The 27,751-nt window shown below is 48.8% G+C and overlaps 2 protein-coding genes across 5 annotated transcripts in view; one reads left to right on the forward strand and one right to left on the reverse strand.

Moving 5' to 3' along the window:
• LDAH (lipid droplet associated hydrolase) overlaps positions 1-11,171 on the forward strand; it is a 103,405-nt gene extending 92,234 nt beyond the window's left edge. For 3 of the 4 annotated variants that reach the window (XM_051614492.1, XM_051614495.1, XM_051614493.1), the window contains one exon: positions 7,920-11,171. In XM_051614492.1, coding sequence (XP_051470452.1) covers positions 7,920-8,111 — 192 coding nt within the window. In that variant the 3' untranslated portion in view covers positions 8,112-11,171. Of the gene's footprint in view, positions 1-2,888; positions 3,184-7,919 lie in introns of those variants that run through there. The other variant, XM_051614494.1, reaches the window with a different exon arrangement.
• A 12,363-nt stretch (positions 11,172-23,534) lies between these two features.
• Positions 23,535-27,356, reverse strand: GDF7 (growth differentiation factor 7). The gene is made up of 2 exons (XM_051614762.1): positions 27,026-27,356; positions 23,535-24,457 (listed from the first exon to the last, which is right to left on the reverse strand). The coding sequence occupies exons 1-2, from the start codon at positions 27,354-27,356 to the stop codon at positions 23,535-23,537; spliced, it is 1,254 nt and encodes a 417-aa protein (XP_051470722.1).
• Positions 27,357-27,751: the final 395 nt, after the last annotated feature.

Consider the following 27,751-nt stretch of genomic DNA (forward strand, 5'->3'; position numbering starts at 1 on the left):
AGCTTTGGCAGTTGATTATCATTAGCTGATTGTGTCTAAGCCAGCTGAGCTACCTTCTTTCACTGTGATAACACCAACTCCCTTTCCTAACAGAAACTGGAGGCAAAGATACTGCCGCACTAGAGGAAGTTTATTGTCATTCTTGCACAAAAGGAAGTGGGTGTCATTCTGTGTTCTTAAAAGATGGATCAGCATTGAGTATCACTGAGCTTTTACAGGTAGAATAAAAGTTGAAAAAGGAAAGGGAAGATGGTTATGTTGGGCATTCACTCCTCTGGGATGGACAGTGGTACTTCCATATCGAGGCTCTTGACAGCACTTAACTTTTGAAGTCTGCATCATGCCACATGCATTGCTTTATTTTGAGATTTGGTCTTACTGATTCTGTTTCTCCCAAGTAGCTTTATAAACCTGTTGTGATCAAGAGGATAGTGCATTAAAGGGTAAAACTAGGGGTTTGTTTAAAAAAAAATCACCCTCCGATTTTATATTTATTTAGGTATGTTTTGTTCACTGCTCCATGTGTAATACAGAGTAGTCCTATTTTTAAGTGTATGATCTGCTCCAAAGCCCACCTAAATCAATAGAAGAGCTCCCACAGACTTCAAGAAGTTTTGAATCAGTTTGGCAGTGAACTTTTTGTAGTGGTTCTTAATTTCTAAAGACCATAAATCATCTCCTCCAGCAACTGGAAATCACAGTTCTTTTGGTTAGAATCTTTAAACCAAAAAAAGGTTTATGTGATCCTGGACTTTCATTTTGGCAGTGGTCTGGTGTAGCAGATACATGGATTGTGTAAGGAGAAAGATAGGAAACATCTGAAGTAGAGATACAAAGATGAAAAAAAAAGCCCAACCTTCTGTTGTCTGAGAAGTATAATTTTTAATCAAATGGAGAAAAGTATGAACTGGAAGTTTATGGACACATGAACCTATTTTTACTCAGACTGAGGAAGTCTGCATTGTGGGTGGCTTATAACCATCCCTATTTAGATGGTTAGGTGGGGAAAAAATTCAGTTCTGAAAAAAATTAGATTCATGGAGTGTTTATCACTTCCTGTTTATTTCAGTGGGGTATTTAGAATTTAAGATAATACAAGTTTCTATCACACCAATAATACCATAGAAAACGTGTTCTTCAAGAGTACATCAACTAAACAGGGATATGCAGAGATTTGGAGTGAAACTTGCCAAAATTAAGTATTTCCTTTTCCCAGAAAAAGTGCTAGGTTTTTCTTTTGAAAAAAGTGTTTTTGCTAGAGGAAATTTTTTTAAAACTGAGCAACCAAGAGCTATTTTGACCCCTGAAACAGCTGTTTTGATGTTGCCCAGTGTTTTTGTTCGAGTCTCTGTAGACATCCACAGGGGGTTAGTGATTATTCCCAGTGAGAGGACCATGATCTGAAAATAAGTGGTACAAAGAATCCTACAAATACTGTGCCTGCCCACAGCCTGAGTGATTTGCTTGCCTACGTTTGTGCAAAACCTTCCAAACACTCCTTCTGAATAGGTGCAAAGTGTTCTCTCAAGCCAAAAACACCTCTTTTTTGGCTGGTCTCACATCTTTTTTGGCCTGTGCTCCCTGGAGGTGCAGAGCTGAAGTTAGGGAAGTTGCACATGTGCTTGGGGATTGTGGTGCCTGTGTCATTTAACCACAAGAACAACCTTTCTTTGAAGCACACAGAGTGCCTAATCCAAGGACCCACAGTTTCTCTCCTTGGTGGAAAAGGACTCCCATGAGCACTGAAGTTCAATGTGCAACATACTTACCTGGGATATTTAACTTGTTCTGTAACTGAGCTCCTGTTAACGCTGTTCAATCTGTGTGCTATTCTAATCAAGAAGCAATTACATGAATTGCCAGGATTTTTGGGGTGGGCAGAAGGTGTGTGCTACACACAGTGAGCAAAGACAGCAATATTTCCTCAGCCTCTGAAGAATACTTAAGAAGTTACTGTCAAACCTTTACTACCCCTTACTCACTTACCTTCCCTCCCTCTGCCAGATTGCTCATTGCAGGGCAGAGAACATTTACTGCCAGATGCTGATCCTGCTGTGGGCAGAGAGATCTGGTTCACCTTAGCTAAGTCCCACTGAATGTAGGCAGTGTCAGGCTGATAGTAAAGAGAGAAATAGTGTTTGCTGTAAATATGGTTGGAAGAATCTGGCCTGGTCATGGTGTTGCTTCAATAGTGGTTTCAGGTCTGTTTGGTTTTATTTTGGTATTCACACAGACTTGGCTTCTGAAATACTCATCTTCCTGACACATCTAAATATATACCCTTGAAGCACTTTAAAGCCTTTAAAAGTAACAGAGTGTAAATAAGTTAATCACCCTGGTTTGTTGATAAATCCTGTGCATCCTTTACAAAAGCAAAACTGCTTTGCATGGAGCTTGAGCCTTCATTGTCTCTGACAAAGTGGAAATACAAGTGGCCTCGCCTGGTCTCTTGGGTCTAGGTGCAGAGCATCTGGTAGCATTGCTAACAAACTGCAGCAAAGTTAAAGAGAAGCCCTTTCCCCTTCCCTGATTTACCAAATTTCCAGTTAACACTAAGAAAGGCATGAAAACAGGGAGCCTGCACCCAGCCTGTTTGGTGGAACACTGTAGCAGTAACACATCTGCAAAGCAGCCCCACTGGTTGTGCCTCAGGGTTTGCATCTTAATTTCTATGAATGTGAAATGTTTCTCCACTCCCTTTCCAGACAGGGAAGCTGCCTTTGTTTAGTATTTATGTTAGTTTAACAGGACTGGCCATGTTCCTTACGTTAAGTGGAATCACCACAAATATTTGAACTACCCATCACACCTTCACTACAAGCCCTGCAGGTTAGTATTTAAAAATAGGATTGTGTACCCCTGATTGTCAACAACTCTTCTCAATACAGTCCAGCAGAAAAAGTTTGGCTTCTCACTGCCCTTGGAAAGTTGAGAAGTCCCAGTTCTGGTAAAACAAGCTGAGAAGCAAGTTCCAATGATCTTGTCATCGAACTGGCTGATCTCAACCACAGCAGGATCACGAGAGGAGAGAGATGGTGTCTCAGAAAACCAGATCCCAAAGCATTTGGAGCTTCCTAGGGCAATGCCAGCTCTTTGAATTCTTCACAGAAACTGATTAGTTAAGCCAAAATACAACTGAAGCAAGTCCAAAAATAAAAAAAAGCATGTCCCAAACCAGCCTGTTCCCATGTCATTTGTACTGTTATTTGGCAGGATAAGGTGGAGACGCTTTCATAATTCCAGAGAAGCTAAGTCATTTTCTATAAACCTTGACTGAAACTAAAATTAATTCTGGGGCTAATGCCTTTTAAACTGGTTTCCATCCAAGAGCAAATGAAACTAATCACTGGTTACTGTTGAGAGATGTCATCCAGAGAGAAGCTGCTGTCTCAACCTGTGAATGCACGGGGGAGTAATCCTGATAAAAGCTGATGTATCAGAGGCAAGGATTTCAGCAAGGACACTGGTTCAGTCTCCCTTGCCATTGCACGTGTGCTGCTCGTTTATATCCACAGAGATCAGTCCTTCACTCCTTGCCATCAGCTGGAGTGGTGCCTGCTCGTGTAATAAGATCCTGAAGTTGTTAGAACATGGACCAAATTCCAGAGAGATAGAGGAAACTCAATTAATATTTAACTTTTCTGGATTTGTTTTCCAGTGTTGACCTATGACAGCTACAGAAGGGGCATAGAAGAGTTTTCTCTGCAATTTACACTTTTGTGAACTGTCAAAGATACCAAAACAAGTGCCAGTGGAGTCAACTGCAGGAAATCTTTATTATTTTCTTACAAACTCTTTAAAATGTAAACATCCTGTTGATACAAATCTCAGATTCCTCTGATGTTTACTTAGCAGCTGCCATCATTGTGCAGTGTCTGAGTACACATACAGGGTGCTGGGCTGACAGAGCCCTGTTCTGATTTGTGTTTTATTTTACAGAAGCAAAGGCTGAAAATGCTTTGGAGCAATTTAATGGTAAAACAGCTGTTACCTTAAAACTGTTTGAAACTTAGACATTGCACAACTAATTCAAATGTGGTATTGAAATGGCCAGCAAAGATAACCCACATCCCCCTTTACTCTACCCTCATCTTTAGATCCTGAGAGAGGACATGATTTAGCCACTCATAGGAAGCAGGGCATGGCATCAGGAGTAATGTAAAGTCTTTCTCATGTCCTGGGGTAGATGCCATTTCCCTTCTGAGTCATAAATAGCTGGAAGTTTCAGCATTCAGTATTCCAAAAGAATCAAAAAATCATCTTCTCACCCTTGTGGCAGAACAGTTAAAAAATGCAAATAATGAAAAGTTGAAGCCCAGAACAAAAAGAGGAAGTATCTTCTATTTATTGTTTTGAAAAGATGCTTATTTTTAAGCTAATCTCATTGGGGGAGGGTGGGCCTGACTCGCCATTTTTGAATGCTTAGCTTGACAGCAGTTTTCCACAGCTGGTGCAGTGGTTGTGCTGACTCAGGACATCTTTACAGCCATGCACAGGCCACAGGAAAGCATATCCTGAACAGATCCATGCAAATCCTGTAGCATTCCAGTGTTTCCTTCCATGCATGAAGATCCCGTGTGCCCGTGGTTCATTAATGAAGCCTGCCCATGTGCTGCAATAGCAAAGCTCCTAGTGTTCACATGAAGATGAGAGCATTTGGACTCTGGAAATGTTGGCTTCAATATGTCTGAAATGAATCTGTCTTAATATATTAGGAAAATAAGTTAACATCCTAACATCTGTATTTTGTGGCTGTGTGTGGCATAGGGAAAGAGCACAGACTCTACCAGACTCTCTACATAAGCTCTGCCAAGCATTGCAAAGCTTGAGAGCACCAATCTTAAATCAGAAACCTTTAATGTGTGCATGAAGGGGCCATCTTGAATAAAAACATTGCTTTTCCTTTCTTCTCATTTAATAACCAACGTGCAGTGAAGGAGACAGCAGGATGCTGAACTCCTGCCTCGTTTGTGGCAGCAGCAGTAAAATGCCTGCTGAAAGGAGCTATATGAAGTAAAAATGGACAGCTTCGTGGTAAAGGCACCTAAACTGGCAAGACTGGGCTGTTGGTGAAGTCATTAATATTTTTCATAGATGGTTTATCCCAGCTGTTAACCAGCTCTTGGTGTTTCAGACTACACTATATACTTTCAAATTCATATATGCAGTTTGATACTAATTTCTGTGCTTCTCCTCTGCAAAATGGAGATGAAAATGGCCAGTAAGGTGTTGCAAAACTAAATTAATAAACTTGAGCACGTAAGTCCTGCAGTGCTGCGTGCCAGAGGAATGCATATGGGAAAATAAATTCTGTCTGTAAACCATGGAATATGCAGTAAATAAATCCTCAGACCACACGCAGAATTTAAAACGAAAATTACTGTCAAATAGCAGCTCATCAGCTGAACGTCATCCCGTCAGTGGATGGGATGAATCAAGGATCCTTTGGATCATGCAATGAAAGATTAAACTGTCATGCAAATGTACCAGAGGCAATCTAAGAATGCACATAAATCCTTTGTCTAGGCATTTCCAAATCTGTGAGTTCTCAAGTTCCCAACCCTACCTGGAGAACAGCCCGTTTCGCAGTTCGTGCAGACTAAGCCAAGATTTGTATCCACCTTTCTAAGTGGAGGTGACTTGTCATCCTTTTCTCAATGATCACGTGGTGAGACTGTAGGACTGGCCTATAGAAATGCCTAATAATTTCAAGGACTACTCCATTAAACTGGAGTGGCTCCATTTCTGATTTTCTCAGTTTCATAATCTGTATTTTCATGCCTGTTGGTTAAACCTCATTTGGTCAGATGTTTGGCTTTCAGAGGGCTTGGCTGCAGCTGGCCATTTTACATTGGTTTTTTTTGAAGAATTGTTGCTCCTGTGACATCCTGTGATTTATGAATCAAGGGCAAGATCAAAAGAAATTTTCTGCTAAAACAAGTGACATCCCTTGTTTCCAGCAATTAGTGAGTGACAAAGGAAACCAGTAACGTTCTTTAGCGTGGGATGGTTTGTGTTCTATATTTTATTTATATGTGGAAGTATAATTTGGGTTGGTGTCCATGCAACTGAGATACTATATTTTGGATACAGCCAATAGTGAGTAATGTCCAGAATTTGGGTAGGCTTCAACAAGAGAAAAGCAAGTTAGACAAAGTCCTGTAACATTTTGTGAAACACAGTCTGGGCTCTTAGCCCATCCCTGCCCCAGTGGGTACATGTATTTGTATTCCACAAGGCTACAAAAATAATTGAATTGAGGATTTTTGTGATGAAAGGCAAACATCTCGTCCCCTAATTTATGTTAGCATTGCTCAATTATTCACTGAAGTACAGAAATGAAATATGAAACAAATGAGAGTAGTGGAAGTGGGCCAAGCTGTGTGTGTGAGATGTTGAGCAATCAGCATCTTTCTGGTACCTGTGTTCAGACATTTTAGTGCAAAGAGTCCTTGTCATTAATCTTTTTCCTGTATAGTTTTAAGACCATAGGCTTTGTCTCTCTCCCAGGGAACCATTCTCCCTTCAGATACTTCACAGAAATTGAAGACCACAGCTGCAGCATGCAATGCTGAGGTGAAAACGAGGGGAAATGATGACTTGGGAAACAGTGACATTCGGTGTTTCTGACTGAAAGAAAAGACACTTCCTTGGATATGATATTTGCCTGGAATTTATTACTTTTGTGTTTAGGGAGTCCAGGTAGCACCTGCTTCGTGTTTCTCATTGAAGGAGGTTATTAGGGCAACATCAAAACAAAATGTGCTTTGGTAGAGTTTTAGTTCCACATTAGAACCCAAAAGAAAATTGCTCATGGAGTTTGGGCCGTGCTTGTGCTCTGCCACTTCACAAAGATAAGATAGAGAGTTGGGGTTGGTTCAGCCTGGAGAAGAGAAAGCTCCAGGGAGACCTTATTGCAGCCTTTCAGTACTTAGAGGGGGCCTGTAAGGGAGACGGGGACAATTTTTTTAGTAGGGCCTTTTGCAATAGAATGTGGGGTAATGGTTTTAAACTGAGAAAGGGTAGATTCGGACTAGATAAAAGGAAGCATTGGTTTATGTTGAGGGTGGTGAGACACTGGCCCAGGTTGCCCAGAGAGGTGGTAGAAGCCCCATCCCTGGAAACATTCAAGGCCAGGTTGGATGGGGCTTTGAGCAGCCTGATCTAGTGGAAAATGTCCCTGCTCATTGCAAGGGAGTTGGACTAGATGGCCTTCAAAGATCCTTTCCAGCCCAAACCATTCTATGATTCTAAGATTATCAAATTCTCCAAGCAAAAACAAGTTTTGCTCCTGAGAATGGCTGTAGTTGCTGTTACTCTAACGCGGCTGAGGGACTCACCTCTATTTTATATCTAACACTAGGATTGAGACAAATAGGTGCTCCTCCACCTAAGGCCCCAACTGGGTGGGTGGTTTGAGATCACACCTGACAGACACCAGTAAGACTGAGCTCCTCACAAATGTGGAGTAACCTCCTTCTTTCTCTTAGTTTATATCCAGAAGAAAGCCATCATGGTTGGCCCTTTCAGCTAGGGCATAGCAACCAGTTTTGCTATTTGATTAAATAGCTACAGAGCTAACATAGAAAACAGCTAATAGCTTGGGAAAACACAGCAACTTGTCTAGGTGGAGTCTATGGACAGCTAGATGTTTTGATCCATACTAAAAAACCTCTTAAGATAGCCAGCCTTTCATCAGCAGCTCTCAGTTTTCAGCATTAGCTTGTGTTTTGTTTTACAGATGAGGAAACTGAGTCACAGAGCTTTATAATTGGCTTCATCCTACCTGCAGTCTTGAAAACAACCAGGAACTACCCACTTGCTGTTCCTCACAGCACAGCTTCTTTGTTTGTGTCTTGCTGGCTTCATCAGTAACTGTTCCAGTTCATGAGTTGAAATGTTGTTTTTTTGATTTCTAGCTGATTTTTTACTATGGCACTGGAGACAGCTGGTGTCCTCAGCACTACTACGATGAGATCAAGATGGATTTTCCAGAGGGGGACATCCGGCTCTGTGAGAAGGGGCTTCGCCACGCCTTCGTGCTGGATGCCAGCAAGGAGATGGCTGCCATGATCACAGACTGGTTACAGGATGATTTGACCAAATTATAAACACAGGTTCAGTGATTAAGAAGAAAAAAATGTCATTACTTTGTGAACACGTAAATTTTTTTTTTATTTTTTTGTTGTTGTTGTTACAGAGTCTGCCTTATTTTTTTCTTCTGTTTAATATAGATTATGGTTTGTTTTCTATTGAGATGTTTTAGAGAATGTTGAAGAGAGACTGGCTGGTCCAAAGTATAGTTTTATTGATATGGTGGTGGTGGACCTTCATCCTCTGCCTTCAGGACTCTGCAGGACTTGGCAAAGGGTGGAATAGTTATTGTCTGGTCGCAGTCTAGACAACACTGACATTAGATTCACTGGCCACAAGTGTAAATGAGTTAGTGCCACCTCACTTACCTGCTGGAGAATGGCCAGGGGTGGGTTTGGGGCAGTCCAGCTGGTTTGCTTTAGAGAGAAATACCAGGCTTCTCCATTAGAATAAAAATCCCATTGTGGATGGATCCTGGCAATGGATCCTGGTGTGCTGTGAAGACCTGGCCTTCTACACGTCTCATCCATCCATGTAACCCTGAGGAATGACAACATGAACAGCCCAAGGCCCCAGGACAACCCTAACGTTGTCTTCTGCAGGTAAGATAGGGTTGGTGGTCGATCAGAGGTCAGGCTGAGTTCAGGAGGAGTACAGGGGAGGTGTGTAGATGAGATGTGCAGTTTCTCCCAAGATTCAGAAGGGGGTGAGGGCACTGCCAGGACTCCACAGGATGTTAGAAAGCCCATAAGGCAACTGTGGCTGCTCAGCAAGGGAATCCTTATGGAGCTCTTGTCTGGCACAAGGCCAAGTGTTTCATTTTTTGATTGACTGTAGAGAAGGGAAAGGTCAAAAGTGCCAGTATTAAAAGGTGAAAATGGATCACAGAATCCATGTGTAAATAGTTAGAGGTGGGCTAGCTCTCCTCATGAAGTCCACAAGAACAGTGCTTGCCGAGCAACTTTAAAGAATTAAACCAGTTCTGGTGCATGCCTGAGTTGTAGTTCTTTTCCTCTGAGGACTGAAGGACGGGATTTTCTGCCAAGCCACAAAGTCCACCATGAGCAAATGGCTGTTGCTCTGCCATGGTTGCACCCATGAATGGCACCACATGTTGAGAACCGTTGCTGAGAAATGCACTGCTCCTCAGGTTTGTTCATCCCTCTCCCTTTCAGACAGCAGAAGAGCTGGAATCAAACATCCCACCAGTTGTGATAACAGAAGGAGTTACAGACAATAGCTAGAAATGAAAATAATGCAAGGGGAACAGAGCCAAGTGTAATCAGGAAAAGCTTTCTAGCCATGAACCTGTGAAATAGTCTCCCTGTGGAGTTCATAGAGACATTTATAAATAAACAAAACACTACAGAATATAGCCAGGGGAGGTCCTGCCCTTGCAAACAGATTCATTTAGCTGATGCCTTTGGTATCTAACTTACATGATTTATTGACAGTTTCAATGTAGTCCTAGGAACACTCACTGTGGTACAGAAAAAGTGATTCATTCCTTACTTGTCTTACACAATTACACACACACCTTCCACTTCTCTCCAAATCCTCCTTGAACCTTTCACTAAGATTTAGAGCAATTTGTAATAGAATTCAGTTTCTGGGTATTTTTGGACTAGTTTTCAAACCTGCAGATGGAGAGTGGATTTAAGTGACCTTCTTCGCATCAGAACCTGGTTTAGCTTTTGAGACCAGCCAGTGGATTTTCAGGTGACACTGCCACGTCCTGCAACAGAGGCTGGTGCTTGAGGCAGGAACGTTGAGACCACAGTTGCAGCAGCACGAGGGGGGAGCCAGATGCATGCAAAGTGAAGGGTCTGTGCCCATGCAACTGATTCTGTTTGTTGGAGAGTCGTGGGACTTTCCTTCTTTCTACGTGATCAAAACAATTATTGTGCTCACTCTGGAAGCCCACAGCTGTGTGTGTCTGTGTGGTTTTTAACACCCCCAGACGTTGGGATGCATCCCTGTTGGGTGGCCTTGTGGCAGATGTGAAGTGCATCTGTTGGCCTAGGTGCTCCCTGAGGTAGTGAGGGGCTGTGTGTTCACATATGTGGACATATATATACATATATATATATATGTACACACACACTTATCTATACACACATATGCATGTATGTATGTTGGCAACAAAAAATACAGTTCACTTGGTTGTTTTGATTTACACATTGATCTGGTTGAACAAAATACTGTTTCTTCAAAGTATATGGGATCAGGTAATTGAGCAAGGACACAGTTTGTAAAAGTTCAGCTGTCGCAGTGGATCTCCTGAGGACAGGAAAAATCTTGCATTAACCAAAGATGACAAGCAACTATTAAAGCCTGGAAACTGAAGCACCTGTGAGAAGCAGTTGTTTACAGTGCATTATTCGTATACTTTGTATGAGGAATTAATTTAGCAATACTTGTACTTGACTTGTGTATGCCTTTTATACAGATGTTAACCCGTTATAATAAATCCTACTGGCTGCATTAAGACCTAAGCTGAGATTAGAGCTGGTCAGTGATGACCAGATCTACTGCAGGAGAATGCCTTACGATTTTCTTAAATGAATTTTCTCTAAGGCTATCAAAACCATCCTGATTCAAGTGCTCCCATCCTCCTAGAAGCTGTTACCGTAAGGCTAAGGTCTGAAAATCAGCTCCTCTCATCATTGCAAAAGAGCACGGGGCGAGTTTCCAAAGCTGTATTTCCTAAGAGGAGCAGATCTTCACACAGTGAGCATCCAGCTCCTCTGAAGCCCGTGGTGTTCACCACGACCCCAAGCAAAGAGTGTCAGAAGTGTTTATGGTCCAAATGTGCCAAGTTACCATGAAAACACAGTGTGGTCTTGCCTGTTTTCGACTGTTTTAGAATTCTTGTGAAACCTGTGGCAAAAGGATTGCCTGTATGCAGCAGCACCTAACCTCTGTCCTTCACATTGTGCTTAGTTCTCACCAGGCAAGTAACCCTGCTAGCTTCAATGACTTTGACTCATGTTCAAGTGCTTTGCTAGATTGATACCTTTTATGAAAAAGTACACAGCTCTGATAACAAAAATAAAGACATTTATGGTAAAATGTAATTTGATTCTTTATTTTGATAACGTGTTTAGTCTTAGTTCACCTTCTTCATTACTTCATGCATACAAAATCTACAAATAATCTTGCCAAACCCCAAATTTCACATGCAATGGAGACATCTGCTAAGTGGGTGGTAGGCACCTGACTCAAGCATTTTTATCCACAGCCACACCAAAAGAATCAATCAGTTTCCCCTTGCTCCCTCCAGCTCCGTGTTTGCTGCTTTCTATGGAGTGTGTGGATTACTGAGGTTTGTCCCTTCAGGAAGCTTGACGAGTGCTTGCCCAGTGTTTATGGTGAAGAATTTGGAGCTGGACTCCAAGCTAAACACCAGTTTCTTGACTCACAGGAGACAGATTGCATACATGAGCCACAACAGATAATCTCTTCTCTGCAGTTGAGGTCATTTATGTATTTATTTTACAGCAAATGGGCTCACGTGTGCATCCACTCCCCACCCCTTTCCTTGGTCTAGCTAATTGCCAGCAGAGACTTTAAACAAGATGTTCAATGTTATCATTAATAAAGTTGCTCAAACTGTTACTGGGTTTGGATAAACTTACTAGACCCAAGAGACTTGTTCTACTCTGTGTCACAGGTCATACTCAGACTCCCAACTGCAGCAAGTTTCTGAGGCTCTTCACTTGCAGGCAGACGTTCTCTTGCCTGGCACATTTACAAAATCAGAATCCAGAGAGCGTTTGTGAGTGACCAGGAACTATTGAAACAGTATATTTTTCTGGAACAGCTGATGGGGTTTGAGTACAAGCAGCAGATCAGCACTGACAGCATGAGCCAGCTGCCAGAAGCCATGGCTGCTCTCGGTAGCATCATGCAGAAGTTATGAAACAGGCCAGCACGCATGCTCAGGCATGGGGAGATTTAATTAAAAACTGCTTTTTCAAGTGCTTAAGCTGATAGTGAATGGCCTCAGGTTTGCCACCTACTGCAGCAACGTGCTTGCAGGAAAGCAGTTGTGGTGTGGAACGTAGTTTGCAGGGGGTCAGGGAATGCTGATGGTTGTTTAAAACATCTGACTGTCTGACTGCAGTGTTTGGCAGCCAGACACTCCAGGGGGGTTTGTTGGCTATCCTTGGTGAAGCAATTCACGAGGGAAAAGGCAACAGGGGGTGCCCCCCCCCCCCTCCCAGTTTATGAACATCTTCAACAAACTCACCTTAAGGCCCCCAAGCTCTAAGATGGGCTGTGCTTTGTTTATTAAGAGAAATCCTTGTGTACGGAGATGGGGGAAAAAAATGGCTTTCCCAGTGTCAGGACTCAGCTCTTCCATAAGAGGCACCCTTAAAATCTGATAAGGGTCCAGCTGATCCAATTGAACTTGGTAGAAACAGGGACACCATTTACAGAGTATAAATATTTTGAAGTGTGAACATCATTTGCTCTCACCAGACAAGGAGTAAAGCAGCTCATCGCTGTTCATTAGGAACTTTTTCACCCACAAAAAAAAGAGAAAAAAATGCCCAGGATTTTAAGCATCCAGATTGAACTGGACTGTTTAGCTCAAATTACAGCCTCAGTTGAGCCTCAGATAAAGTCAGTGGGTCCCTTACAACACAGGCTTAGGGAGGCTCAAGTAATCAGTTGACTGGGACTGGAGCAGCAGAGGTGATACAGGGTGAGCAAAGAACTTCAGCATGAAAATATGTGCAACACAGGAGTTTCCTTTTATCCTGATATCCCTACTGGTTTGCTTCAAAATAGGACAGTCCAACATAGCTGGATTCCTGTGGAATTAGCACTTTGTGATAATGAGGGTGGAAGATTTTGCAGTAGTGAAAACATGCCTGTCTAGTATCAGTTACTGAAAATAAGATGAACATCTCATATTAAATATTTTGGGAGTGCAGTTGAGCCTGACAGCAAACACATGTCCCAGGGATCTCCCCAGGCACCTCCTGAACCAGTCTGCATTGCAGAAAAGTACATGGGATGGTAGATGAGAGGCTTCAGGGAAGTCTTGAGCAGATGCTGGTCCAAAACCTACTGAAGGTAACATGTACACTAGAACAAACTTCACTGGACATGGATTAGGTGAAGTCAAGCTGTCCCACCTAACTTGCCCCCAGTTCATGAAGCAGTGCTCTCTAAACAGATGTTTAAAATTCCCTGTCTGGTCTAACTTAGATACCTAAATGTAGGGGTACCAGATCTCCCTCTGGAGGTCCTGGCAGGCACCAATTTTTTTGCTGCATAAGGGACCTGGGCATTTGCTTTGGGGTTAAGTCACTAGGTGTCCAAGTCAGACCGTGTCCTGTCACAGTGATGCTCTGCCTTGTCTTCACCTTGGGCATCTCGCCTCTCCTTGCTGTGCCTCTGACTTCTCTCAGATAAAAACTGGCCAAGACAATGCTTGGATTTCTGAGTGGATACGAGGATTCACCAGCTGATGTAAATCACACGAGGAGTCTGAAGTGCTGTGTTGGTACCACAGGCTAAAAACCTGTCTCCGCTGAACACAAACCCACCACTGGTGCTGATTTCAGTGAGGACATGACAGAATTCCTGTGAGTAACCATTTGCTCTCAGCCTTCAATGTTTTCTTGAAAATAACTTGTTAAGAGAATACTTTCCTGCCAGACTGCACAGAAGGTGGGTAGGGGCCTGGTGGCAAATGCCTGCCTGTCTCCCTCCACGTGCCTAACTGGAGAACTCATGCCAAAAGACCCCCTCAGCCAGTGTGACTGTAAATGCACATGTGAGGATGTAGAACACTCCCCCAAAGGTGGCTTGTGCTTGGTATGGTATGTGCATGGCCATGCCATGTGTGGCCACCAGGAAAAGAAATCACAATGCCTCTGTCCAGCTGAGCCTCGTGTTGGTGTGGGTGAGCTCAAGACAAAGGGACAGCCTAGAAAGTACCAGTGTTGTAAGAATTATTTTTTAAGGTCTTCAGGCAAATGTCTCATCAGTTCTCCATGGGTTTCTCCTGTGTCTCAAAATCTGAGGTTGTTCTGCTGTGACTGAAATACAAACATGGCACCTTGAAGACTTCTGTGCTTCCAGATGTGCCCTGCTCTATCCCTGCATGTACACAGGATTCATAGAATCACTGAGGTTGGAAAAGACCTCTAAGATCATCAAGTCCAGCCATCAACCCAACACCACCATGCCCACTAATCCATGGTATGCAGTCAGGATAGAGCAGAGCCAGCTGTGACCCTATTACCTTCACTCACTGTCCCCAAGGCACTTGGGTGATGTCCATTGCAGGAGCACATGCTAAAGCAACTCACTCTCCCTGAAAATTCTGATTTTGCAACTGTAATGTCCTACTGAGAGCAGATGAAAAGAAGCTATAGCTCATTGAATGCCCCTCCCAGAGTGTGCATCACATGCAAGTGATGGATTAAGCTAATCTTACAGATTCCTTGCTTTCTGGATGCCTCTTAACTTTTAAAGTTCACCCTCTAGCAATACAAGAGGATTTCATTTCCCAGGGTGCTTTATTGAGCTATTAAAAAAACAACCCAAAATCTTGAAGGAGGAAGGAATGGAAGAATAAAAACCAATACTCAGTTAAAAACAACCTTTGGCAAAAGTTTTGCTGAGGCAATAATAACCTCATCTCTCAACTAGTAGGCGATGGAGCACAGATCCCAGTGGTACCTAACAGGAATGGAACTGCCAGACCTGATTTGGGGGAAAACAAATCTCTGCTCTGTGTTTCCAGGTATTTTTTCATACACCAAATATTAAAAATCCTGATTTCTTCCTCATTTCCAAAGGGGATCCTTTCAGGAGCCCTAAGCAAAGCGGGTTCATCCCTCGCCCCTCCGAACGCTGTTGTTACTTTGGGGTCCCTCTGCAGAGAGGACCTGCAGGACAGAGTCCCCTGCTCAAGTCAGACTCTCCAGGCCAGCTCTGTGAGATCACAAGCATGATGTGAACAGGGGATGTTCTCCCAGCTTTCATATTTAGCCCCTCAACCATGTTTCTGAGCCTCTAGAACTTTCTGTTCAAGTCAGCGGAGAGAAACCTCTTTAGTTGGGGCTGGGTAGCTTCTGGGCAAGGCAGGTGAACTGTATCAGAAAAGGGAAAGAAAAGGGAAGAAAAGGGCTGTACACTGATAACACCATCACTGACACTCCTATTTTTTCTTGGAAAACACCTGAGGTTGCCAGGGCAGGCAGGGTAAAAATAACAGCTTTTTCATTTTTGGTTTTGACATCCTAGGTAGCCCAGGGATCACAGGTGACTTAGGGAGGTTGCTGTGAAATGAGCCATCTGGTTCTGGGACAGAAAAGAAAAAAAGAACTCTTGCAGAGATCTATTTATCAATAAAATATGTAATAAACTTATCTGTACAAAATATTAAAAAGGTTATTGAAGAGTATACAAGAATACTTATTTAACAAATATATACTGCTATATAATATATTCAAGAAAATATAGATTGCTGTTTACAGTTCATTTACAATCCCATATGTACAATCCATTTAAACTTTAGAATACATACAAACAAGGCATTTACACCATCACTTCCAGAGCTGTCTTCTTTAGAGATATTTCACACACTCAGACCTGAAAAAGCTGAACAAATACATGGATAGTTTCGAGGCACACACAGGGATACGAGTATTGCTTCAAATATGATCACTGCTAGAGATGAGGCTACTGGAAACCTGAGTCCTCTTCCATTTTTTGATCTTTTCCTTTCTAATCAAAGAAAGGAACATATAAATAAAACCACGACTGACCAGCAGAGAGGCTCATTTTTGTCAAAGGGGCTCCAGAAAACGTCGACTCTGACTTCAAAAAAAAAAAAAAGAGCAGGTGGTGATGGGGACACGTAGTGATTTAGCAAAGGGGCTGAGGGAGCAGGGCTGTTGCTGCCCCTCCTGCAGCTGGAGCAGGGAGCACCAAGAGCAGAGCAGGGCTCTCCTGCACAGACACCTCTCCAGCCCTCACCAGCAGCACCTCCACCAGCTTCTCCAGCAAAGAGCCACAGTGCAGGGGAGAGGCAGGGGCTGCAGGTGGGCAAGGCTGGAGCTAAAGCCCTGCCCCTTTGCTCAGGTTCTAAGGGCTTGACGTGCAAAGGCCCCGCACAAACGGGGCTTCCACTGCAACGTGTGGGAGCTCTGGCTGCTCAGCACTTCAGAAACTCAGGCCCTTCTTGACCCTTAGACCCAAGGGTTAATCACTCACAGGTCACCCCCCTCCCCAGCCAAGAAAGGGATGAGCTGCCCCCACGAAGTGCCCCATCCCCAGCTGATCACTGCCTACATGACCACTTGACTTGGTCTTCTCTTCAAGGACCAAAGTCTGGTCCCTCCATGTGCAACCATCCCTCTTCCTGGCCTGTGGGGGGTCACTTCAGGCTCTGCTGCTGGTGGCTGAGCTCCTGGGACCCCCACATTGCTTGGCAATGTCTGTGTGGCTCACAGCAACCTGGATCACCACCTTGGGAGCCCTAAACTTTGCCTCTTGATTTTTCCCCCCCTTCTCCCATCCTCTCTCTTTGTCAAGGCAGGGTGGAGGAAGGGAATGAAGGCCACCATCTCCCCAAAGACCAGGACCAAAGCCAGAGCCACAGCTCCCAGGAAGCTCACTCTCATTATTCTGCTGGCTGAGACCCAGGTGGCACCAGCATAGGTTGACACCTTGACAAAGTGAAGGGAAAGGGAGAACCAAACACTCCCACCTTCCATCAGAAAAGCACTTGAGCGTGTGACCAATCACAAACAGGTCCTCTCCTCCCACCAGCTTCAACCCAGCCAGACCAGTCCCCTCATTGTCCCTTGCTTGAGGGCACAGTCTGCACTCAGGCCTCCTGCTGCTGGCTCAGCCTTTCCTTCCTCGCTCTGCTCCCACCCACCCAACACCACAGCAAGTCTCCACACTCCCCTCCCCCAACCCTGAAAATCCAAAGTATGACCATAAAGTCTCAGAGCAGAAATATGAGCTCACAAAACGTACACATGGACTCCTAAGTGGCGATGACAGAAAAATGAAGAGCAAAACCTGCTGAAAAACCACTGAAAAATGGTTGGGTTTCATTTTCAGCCATTTCTGGGAATGGATCAAGCTCCAGTTCAAGGTTCTTCAATACCAAATCACGTGAAGATGGTTTGCTGCCCAAGCATCCTGCCCTACTCTGCTCAGCCAAAAGTTAAACTCTTGGCCAGCCTGCCCATGAGCTCCTTCCCACCACCACGGAAATCAAGCTCCTCTCCAACATGGTAAATTCAGGGGGCTGCCCAAATATCAGTGCCAGTAAAAGGAAAAAAAGTGGCTGCATGGGCTACACGTGTCGTGAGGTGTAATGCTGCAAAACAACCTTCAAGATGCAGGGTGGGGTCCTTGGTCAGTGGGTTACTCTAGAAGGAGTTCCAAATTTTGGTGGTTGTTCAAAGGTCCAAAACACGTGCTGATAGGGCATAACTGACCTTCAGAAACATCTTTGCACCTCTATATACCTCACAACATGCTTCAGTAGGAACGAAGAGCCTGAATGCTGCTGGTTTTGCCATGGAAGGCATAAACCAGCTTATCACAAAACTCAGAGTCACAAAGACCAGCCTGGTGGAACATCTTGCTCTTTGACCAGCTATTGATTCAAAGACAGCCCCAGTGCTGAGCACACCACTGCTCTCTGCTCCTGAAACCCAGCACCCCCATTCAGACCCCCACGGCTGTAAAGGGATCCCTGATGCCAGGGAAGCTGCTCTGATGCCAGCAGGATGTGCCTGGTCTCTCCATCTGCTGGTCGTGGTGAATTAAAAGAAGAACCACGCTGCTCTCACAGACCAGAGCTTGGTTTTGCACACACAGGTTTTCCTGCCCACTCACCTCCCCAGAGGATGACATGAAGACTGACAAATTCACACCACAACTCTGGTTTCACCCAGGATGGGGTGGGAGACAGCAAGTGATTTGGTGGAACTGCCCAACCAAGGTGCAGGTGTCAGCCCTTCAGCCCGACCACCTTTCAAACCAGCAGCACAGCCCCACTTCAGGTGGCAGCCCCTGAGCAACACTCAAACTCTCATTGCCATTGCTCCACACAGGTTTGGGTGTTTTTTTCTCCCTGACACAAGGTTATGCTGCTCCAAAGCAGACAAAAGAGAAGACACTGGTATTTCAGGAATTGCCTCATGCTCGGCAGGGAATTGTGACATTTCCCACCATGTCTACTCCAACATAAACCTGCATGAGCTGGTGGGTAAGTTGGTATTTATGATGCACCTGTCCCATCAACATATGTTGTGTTCATTGATGTGAAGAAGTGTAGATGCTGCTATGGCAGACAAGCACATCAAGCTGATGCTCACAGCAAAGCTCCTGTGAAGTCCCAAGGTGTCCCATCAGCACCCCAAGGTGCTCTGCTTCTTCTGCCCAGCTGTAGCCCCATGGGACCCCCATTCCCCAGGTGTCCTAAGTGAAGCCACAGCCTCTCATCTCTTCCCTCCAAGGGACAGTGCTGCCAACAGAGGCTCCATGTGTCTGCTGGTGCCTGGGGGCCAGCACAGGTGGCTCTCCCTGAACGCACTCTGCGGGGTTGGTGGGATGAGGACCTTAAACTGCCAACAGTAAAAAGATCTGCTTGTTTTGCAACAGGAGTGTGACTGACAAATCACTGCAGACCTACCCAGTTTTCTCCAGTAGCAAGAGCTGTGCAATCAAGACATGAGTTAAACTCCCTGCGGGGCAAACAGACACACAGGTGGCTGGCGCTCAGGCTTGAGCAGAAGGCTCAAGGTTGCCTTTTAATTAGAAGTGGTGCCTTTCCAGCCTTCTCCTAACAGGTACACCAAGCACCAGCAACCAGCCAGAGAGGACAGGGCTCTACCTGCCAGTGCTGCCCAGAAACAAGGCTGCTGGGATCAACCCAGCTATGCCAGGGCCAAGCTGCTGTGAGCCTGAAGTGAGCCCTGTTCCTTATGAACATCCTCCTCCCTGCCAGAGGACGCTCATTTCCCTTCTGTCAGTGGATTTGAAACATAAGAGGGAAAAATAAAGAGGTGGGGAAGGGGGAGGGGATGTAAGACAAATCCCTTATATTAAGAGAATAAATTAAAAGGCTAAATTTTGTGTTTTCTGAATTATTTCTGGGCCAGAAGCACTCTGGTCATCAGACAGTCAAACTGGGCATAAAACCATTCTGCTTCTGACCATCCCTGCCATGGGAGCCCAGCACACAGGGGCTGCAGGACACAGTGAAGGCAGTGGCTTAAGCACAGCTTTGAGTTTGACAGAGCTGGAGGAGCCCCAAGGCAAGGCCCACACCCCAGGACTGTCCCCACTGGGTGTCCTTCCCTGAATTGCAGCCCCAGTGCTTCCAAGCTCTGGGAGCTCCCCTGCTCCTGCACACTCCTGTTCCCATGCAGTGAGGAGGGAGCCAGTTCAGGGTAGATACATAGTCCTTTTCAAATGCTTAATATTTCTAGCTTCACTGTAATTATATCCTGCAGATAAAAATGGTGTGGAAGGTCAAACAAATCCTCCAGGGGAATATACTCTGCATGGAAACTGTGGGTTTTTTTAAACTGGAAAGGTTGTATAAATATTGTCAATTGAGAACCTGTAATTACCCATTAAAAACACTCTTTGTCTACTGAACTCACGTCTGTCCACGTTCAGCCTCTAGTGGCCTATTCAGAATGCCTACATGTGCCCAAAAATCAGCTCAGGCAAGAGGCAACTGATCATAAAATTTCCCCAGAGTGTTTCTGTGGTGTTAGGAGTGATGCTCTGGACTAGCTCTGGGGCTGGGCTGGGCTACCACTGTTCTGCACCTTGATCTCCTCCTCCATGCCCTTTGCAGACGCATCCCCACGTTGCTCCCCAGTGTGGCTGGGATCTCAGCCATGGGAGCCTCCCTGCCCAGGAAAGGCTTTTGCAGCCCTGCAGGGGCTCAGCACCTCTGTTTGCAGGGGTTCTGGTGTCTGCATCCTCAGCCTAATCCTGATGTTCAGGTGCAACCTCTGAATCTGCATGGGGATGGCGAGGCAGCCCTTGCAGCCAGCATGTGGGGACACCAGCCCACCCTCATAAGGGATGACTGGTGGCTTTTGCTCTGGAAATACTCCTCTGGGAGCAGGGAGCAACATGACTGTCAAGTGCTGTGCCCAAAACACTTGCCTGGGGAGGCAGTGGCACAGTCACCCACTGACAGCCCCCAGCCTTGCTCCCCTCCAGCCTTGCCCTGCTCATACTCACACCCCCAGAGCAGCCCCAGGCAGGAGGCTGCCCCCCCCGCCCCCGGCCCCTTAGGTGAGCAGAAAAAGGTTCCAATGCCACCCTTCACCTTCCTGTTGTCCTTCAGTAGTTGTTTGCCCAGGAAAGGAAGGGATGCTCTCCTCAAAGGGTGGCTTGGCAGGGTGGTGTCACCATGGGTGTGAATGCTGAGCTCACCCCGTGGGGGGCTGAAGTTTGTTCTCCCACCCAACATGCCTGCTGAGGGAGAGGGATCTGCAGCTGGGAGAGCCAGGACTGGCTCTTTCATGGGCAAAACCACAGATGGCATCACTGCCAGCAGCAGTTTCCATGCTCTTCCCAAATTCTCCCCCACTTTGTTCATGGTAGCAATGCAGGCTATGAAACTGCACCAGCTGAGCCACAGCTTTTCTCACCAGATTCAGTGAAGCCATCATGGGGTTCAGGATAGAGCCCCAGCAGCAGACAGCACCCCAGCAGCAGGGTCAGGGTAAAGCATAAGGAGACCCAAGCTGCCACCCTCCACCAGCCACCTCCAGACCTGAGGTGACATCTGTCTGTCTGTTCCTGGCAGCTGTGGCTGAACCAGGGCCACCAGAACCAGTGGTGAGTGGAGTTGGCACCCCCTCAGACATGGTCCTGCAGGAGCAGGTCTCAGGCCACCTGCTCAGCTGATGCTCACAAGAGCCATCAGCCAGGGGTGCTGCCAGGAACTGTGTCTGCCTTGCCTGGATTTGAGCTGCCCACAAATCTCCACTGCAAGTATTTGGAGGAAGGGCAGGGGGTAAAAGAAATGAAAATATTTAAAAAGAAATGTCTCAGCAGTGAGGAAAACTACCAAGCAACCAACAGTGATTGAAGAATTAGGTACTTTGAAAGCCTGGTAACTTCATAAATGATGTGGTGCTTCCAGAGCAAGGCTCATGCCAGCCTCCTTCCCCAACCACCTGCAGTGAGGCTGAAGGTCAGAGAAAAGCCATCAGCCCTCCCACTCACCTCTCCTCACCTGCTACTTGCACCTTACTCCCCCCAGGTGCTGCCAGTGAGAAAACCCACCATGATGGACCTGATCCTTCCTCTCCCCCATGAACCTCCACCTCAGAACATACCCCTGGGTACATATTCCCACCCATGCTGAGGCAGGGAGCTGGATTTTCCTCTTGGGTATGCAGATGTAAAGCCAGAGAAGCTCAAGGGGGTCACACGAGACCTAGGGGTACCAAGTTCACCCTGAGCTGCCACCAGCCTCAGCCTGAGGTGACCTCAGCAGGGCAAGGATGGAGGGAGGCTGTGGGGTTCAGCCCAGCGGATGTACCACAGTTACTGACGCGCAGGGTGATACATCCACATCCTGATGTATTTCTTGGAGGGGCCTGAGGGTGGCTGTTGGACCCTTACTGAGGCTTCCCTGATCTCTGAAACCATCTGGATGTCAGTAGAGCCTCTGAGGTGAGCCCCTCTCTGCCCTGGCTTGCCTCAGCCCTCCCTAGAACACCCCAGTGATGGAAGATGACAGGCATGATATAGAAAAAAACCCCCCACGTTTTCCAGCAGGAATTTACCTTCCCCAGAAGCAAACTGCCATCACTAACGAGCACTGATGTTTACATGCCAACAACACCTTGACCGACAGTAAAAAACAAACTATCAGAAGCAAAATCTGTGCAAATACATCTCTGGTCTAAGCCAACCCAGCCACGAAGCCAAAGTTCAGTCCTAAGTGCCACCAAGGTGCAGCGAAGACGCTCCCCAGCATCCAAATATGCCTTGGAGCAGGTACAAGGCTTCTCTAATTTAAAGGCATGACTTATCCTCAGCTCCTGAGTTACTAAAACCCTGTAGCCCTTTTGGGATGGGCCAAAGCACCTCGTTTCTTCTAGCAGTCTCCAAGGGCAGCGTCCACCCCTTCTCCTGGGAAATGTCCATTCCTGGCAGATCCGGCTCCCTTCATGGAGCGGGGAGAGGCCAGTGCCCTGGGGAGGGCTGGAGCTCAGGGGGAAATCATGTGCCAAAGGAAGGCAGGGTGGGGCTTCGGGCTTTCCTAGAGGTTGTTTGGAAAAAGAAGAGCCCAGGCAAATTGGGTCTTCCCTCGGGAACTCGGGACCTTTGCTTCTCTCCAGACGCTGAGTCGCGGGCCCGATGCCGGGTGCCTGGTGTGAAAGTGGGGGTTTGTGCAGGAAAAGGAGGGGACCCCACTAGCTGGTACCTCCTGCAGGACACCAGCAACAAGACCAGTGCTTTGGAGCATGCAGAGCCACAGCATCCCCAGCTAACACCTTCCAGGACTGCTCCCATCTCTGTTAAGAGCACGAGCTCTCCTTCAGATCTGACTCTTGCTTTAGCCTCAGCTGATGGGGACCATCTTTTCTGTCCCCAACAGCAGACTTGACCATCTTTTCCCACTGCGAACAGGCCCGGACCAAATGATTTCAACATCCCACAGCCACAGGTTCTCCACCCCTGCATCCCCCTGGAGATCTCTTGGCCTCCAGCAGACCCAGGGGATTTGAAGGCAGCCAGAAAAACCCCTTTAACTTCAAGAAAAGAGCATTCCCACCTCCCCTCCACCCCACTGCCACAGCCAGAGGGTGATGCTGGCTGGACCCCTCTGCCACAGCCCCTGCTCCATCCACCCCTCAAGGCTGTCCCTCCCCACAGAGACAATTTTGGCCAGACATTTTCCAAAACCTTTGGGAAAGAAGGCGTCAGCTCAACTTTGGGAGAACCAAGTGGATCAGGCAGAGCTTAGAGGCTGAGCAGGCATCCCCTGGGGGCTCTGCTGGGCTGTGTGACCCCCTCCCCGGGGGGGAGGGAGCAGCCAAGGCACAGAGATGGTGGCAGCTCTGAGGAGGGAGCTCAGCCTCTCACCACAGTGCATCTCCCCCAGCTGAGGCCCAGGAGACCCAGCGTGGGTGGTGCGAGGTGCTCTTGCTTTGAGAGGGCCTGGGAGGGGGAATCTACATCCCTGCTGCTGAGGAGGCCATCCCCCTCAACCCTCCTGGGCTCACGGCCAGGGTGGGCCCAGGAAGGCAGGGGACACCTGCTCTGAGCTTGGCTTTTGGAAAGGCACACACCCAAATGTGTACGTGTGTATATATATATATTTTATATATATATATATATATATATTTATAATTATATATATAAAATGGGGCAGGGTGGGGAGGTGGGGAGAGCTGCAGAAATTGCTACCTGCAGCCACAGGTCTCCACGACCATGTCCTCGTACTGTTTGTAAACCACATTGTTCCCGGAGTCTATGTAGAGGATGCTGATGGGGCTGAGCTTGGAGGGCACGCAGCAGCTGGGGGGGGTGGACTCCGGGTCCATGGAGTTCATCAGGGTCTGGATGATGGCGTGGTTGGTGGGCTCCAGGTGGGAGCGGAGGGGGAAGTCACACACCCCCTCGCAGTGATACGCCTCGTAATCCAGGGGGGCGATTATCCAGTCGTCCCAGCCCAGCTCCTTGAAGTTCACGTGCAGGGGCTTCCTGCTGCAGCGGGTCTTGGCCTTCTTCCCGTGGCCTCTGCCCCCAGACCGGGCAGCCGTGGTGGTCCTTCTCTTCCTCCTCTTGGTGTAGCCCTCCTGGCCAGGATCGGGGGGTTCCAGGAAGGGAGGGCTACCCAGGGCCTTGATCTTATCCCGGATCTCCTTGAAGAGGTTCTCCTTCCTCTGGGTGCGGGAGAAGGCCACGAGCAAGGCTCTCTCGTGGGGCTGGGGTCGGGGTTTGCTGAACCCCAGCTGCCTTGGGGGCAGCAGCCTCCCGGACTGATCCGAGACGATCCTCAGCAGGAAGCACAGCAGCTTGCCCGAGACAGACCTCTCCTTCCGATCCCGCAGGGCTTCCCAGACATCAAACACCTCCCATCTGGAAGAGCCCGAGTCTAGAAGGTCTGCGGCTCTGGAGTCCAGCAGCTGGGGCTCCTCACCATCCAGGCTGGGGCAGGTGGAGAGGAGGAGGTGGTGGAAGGTGCCTTCAGGGGACAGGGCCAAGCTGCGGTTTTCCGGGAGGGAGCGCAGGACCCGCAGCTCCGCGCCCGTCACCTCCTCAGCCTCGGGCAGGCTGGAGATGTCAAAGAGGTATCGCTGCTCGGGGGCGGACGGGGAGGCATCTGGAAGAGATAAAACAAAACAAAACAAAAAAACACACACAAAAAAAAAGAAGGGAAAATGAAGAAAAATGAAATCACAGGAAGCTGAAGCCAAGTGCCATGAGGGAGACGGGGCTAACGGGGCAGATCGTCGCTGGGCAGCAAAGCACCCTGAGCATCCCAGTGGGAGGCACAGCCTGTGTCACCCAGGCTGGGGACACCGAGAGAAAATGGGGAGGAATCCATTCAGCCAAGTGGCTTCCCATCAGCTCTCCTGCCCACAGCCCCAGGTGGCTTCTCTGCCTCCTCCCAGAGGTTTCAGTACCCCCCAGCTGCATCACTACCCTGTTTTGGCACAGAATCCCCACCTGAACCTGCACGGCACAGTCCCACCCCTGGTCAGCAGGTTGTCACTGATTTCTTCCATCCAAAGTGTCACACACACACACACACACAGAAAGCCCCAGATATGCCACACAAAACGCTATGAAAATGCTACGAAAATCCTCACTTTCCCTGGCAGGCAGGCACAGGCAACAGACGTCGGGGATGCAGATGCTGTGCCTGGGGGTGTCTGACACAGACACTCCCAGAAGCTGAGAGCCAGCCCAGCCTGCATTTGTCACTTATTTTGGGTGGATCCAAACCCCAAACACAGCCTTGCACAGTTTCTGGCCCCCATTAAATATACTCGATGTGAATCAAACAAACAAAAACCCAAAAAAGGGAAGCGGAGATGGGGAAAAAGAGATTAACGAGCTCGGGAGTTGGGGGGGGGGGGCTGGTGGGGGAGGTTGTTTTTTTCTTTTTCCACTCTCTAACAAGAAACCTGAGCCGGGCACGCTGCAAGCGTGGCTGTTGCGCCCAAGCCCCCAGACCCACTGCCGGCAGAGCCCCCTGCCTGACACCCCCAGCACGCAGCCCCTGCCCGCGGGCATCACAGCCGGGATGCAGCCTGCTGGGTGGGAAAGCATCTCCTCCCCGTCCTTGGGTATTACTGACACCATCATCATTACCTGTACCGTTACTATCACTACTGTTACTCTTCTTATCTGAAAAGCAGATCTAACATTTCGGCAAGGAGCAGATAAGGAGAAAACCCTTTGAACCGGAGTTCATCTGGTTTCGTTTTGCGCTGAAACTTCCCAGGACCTGGGAGAGCTTTTCCCTCGGCTCTCCCAAGCCGGGCACTGCCCAGCCTCCCATCGCAGCACCCTCCAGCTTCAGCAAACATCTCCCTGCACAGGCTGCCGGCAGGACACGGCCCCTGATGGGTTTCGGGACGGATTTGGGGGGGCTCCGGGGGACTCTTCATCGGCAGCCGCCGCTGTCCCACCCCGGGGCAGCCGGCAACAGGCACGGGAGGCAGGCGGGGGCTGCTTTTCGGTTTGTCTTTTCATTTTACTCGATAAAGGGGTTCTTTTATTATTTTTTTTCTTCCTGTTTTTTTCTCTCCTTTTATCCCAGCCGAGCGAACTTTGCCGGCAGGGCGCGATGTGTGTGTATATATATATATATATATATATATATATATGCGTATATCTCTATATCTGTATCTGCACATTCACCTCAAATATATATCGTTAAGTGCCATTATGTGTTTATTTCCTGATTTATCATTAGATCCGCGGGTATGAAGGGGGCGAAAGAGTGGGAAGAGGGAGAAGAGGACCGTGATGCCGAGCTCCTCGGGCTCCGGAGCGGCGGGGCACCGCGACGGGACGGGACGGGACGGGATGGGGTGGGATCGTCGCCTCCCCGTCCCGGCTCTTCGCGGCGCCCCACGGAGATTTTCGGGCTGCAAATGCTCTGGCGGGGTTCCTCCCTCCCGGTCCCGGGGATACTGCCCAGAGAAGCTACCTCCAAACCCTGCGGCAGGTGGCAGGGGGTCCCCAGAGCTGCCCACACCCCTGCCCGCCCTGTCCCGGATGGGTTTGCACCTCACAACCCATTCCCGACAGCACCCCCAGCCCCGGAGATCCATCCTCCGCCCGGACTCCCTGTGCAACCTCATCGCCATCCTCGCCCCCGTGCTCTCTCCCTGCCCCATACTTCTCTCCAACGCTTTTCCCCAGCTCCAGGCACAATCCCTTTGCTATCCCCACCGCAATCCCACGCACAAGCCCCACCGCCACCTCTGTCCTCACCCCCATTCCCACGCTCAGACTCACGCGCGGCTCCGTTCCCGTTCAGCCCCTGCACCTTCAAGCTCCAGCTGCACCCCCGCGCGTTATCCCACCTCCCGCCACCACCGCGCTCCCCACCGCACCACCCCATCCCGGGCACAACCCCGTGCTCACACCAACCTGTAAGCTCCATTCCCGCGTGCAACCACATCCCGACGCGCTCAGAGCCGCGCGCAAACCCGTAAGCCACACAGAAGCCCCATCCCTACCTCCGAAATCACGCAGAAGCCCCACTTCCACCCCGAAACCCAATTCCCAACCCCAATCCTCAAGCCCCAAAACCCCATTCCCATCCCTCCCACCCGACGGCGAGGTCCCGGCGGGACACCCCATCCCGGCTCCCCCTGCCCCGCTCCAGCTGCCGCTGCGCGGGGGGGGGGAGGGATGCGCGTCCCGCACTCACCGCTGCGCGCCCGCTCCGCGAAGCCCGTCACCGTGTCGGCGCGGCGGGCGGGTGCGCGGCGGGCGGCCAGACGCTGGTACAGGGCCACCATGTAGTGGTGCGGGACCACGGTGCCGTTGCGGAGAGCCCCGTCCCTCCGCGGCGGCGGGGAGGAGAAGGGGGAGGCGGAGGAGGAGGAAGAGGAGGAGGCGGAGGAAGGCGCGGCTGCCGAGGGTCGCTGGGGAGCGGCCGCCGACGGGCCCCGCACGGCAGCGGCCTCCAGCCCGCGGCGGAGGCGGCAGGCGCCCAGCAGGCAGAGGCAGAGGGCGGCGGCGGCGGCGCGGAGGCGCATGGCGGAGAGCCGGGGCTGCGGGGCGCGGCGCTGGCGGTGCGGGGCGCGGTGCGGGGCCCGGTGCTCGGCGCGGTGCTGCCGCCGCCGCCGCTCCCCGCCCGCTTTTGAACATCGTCTTCGCCCGCCGCCGCCGCCGCCCGCACCGCCGGGGCGCCCCCTGCCGGCCGCCCGGCACACCCCCCCACACCCCTCCCGCAAGCACCGCCCGCGCCCCGGCCCCGCGCCCCGCCCCGCCTGCAGGTGAGACACCCCCCCCAGGCACCCCCCGTTTGTCATCCTGCCCCGCCTCCGCCTGCAGGTGAGACTCCCCCCTCCGGGACCCCCCGTTTGTGACCCGCCCCCCGCCTCCACCTGCAGGTGACACCCCCTCCCCCCGAGACACCCCCCTCCGCCCC

The sequence above is a fragment of the Apus apus genome, chromosome 3, assembly GCF_020740795.1.
Source record: "Apus apus isolate bApuApu2 chromosome 3, bApuApu2.pri.cur, whole genome shotgun sequence".
Lineage (NCBI taxonomy): Eukaryota > Metazoa > Chordata > Aves > Apodiformes > Apodidae > Apus > Apus apus.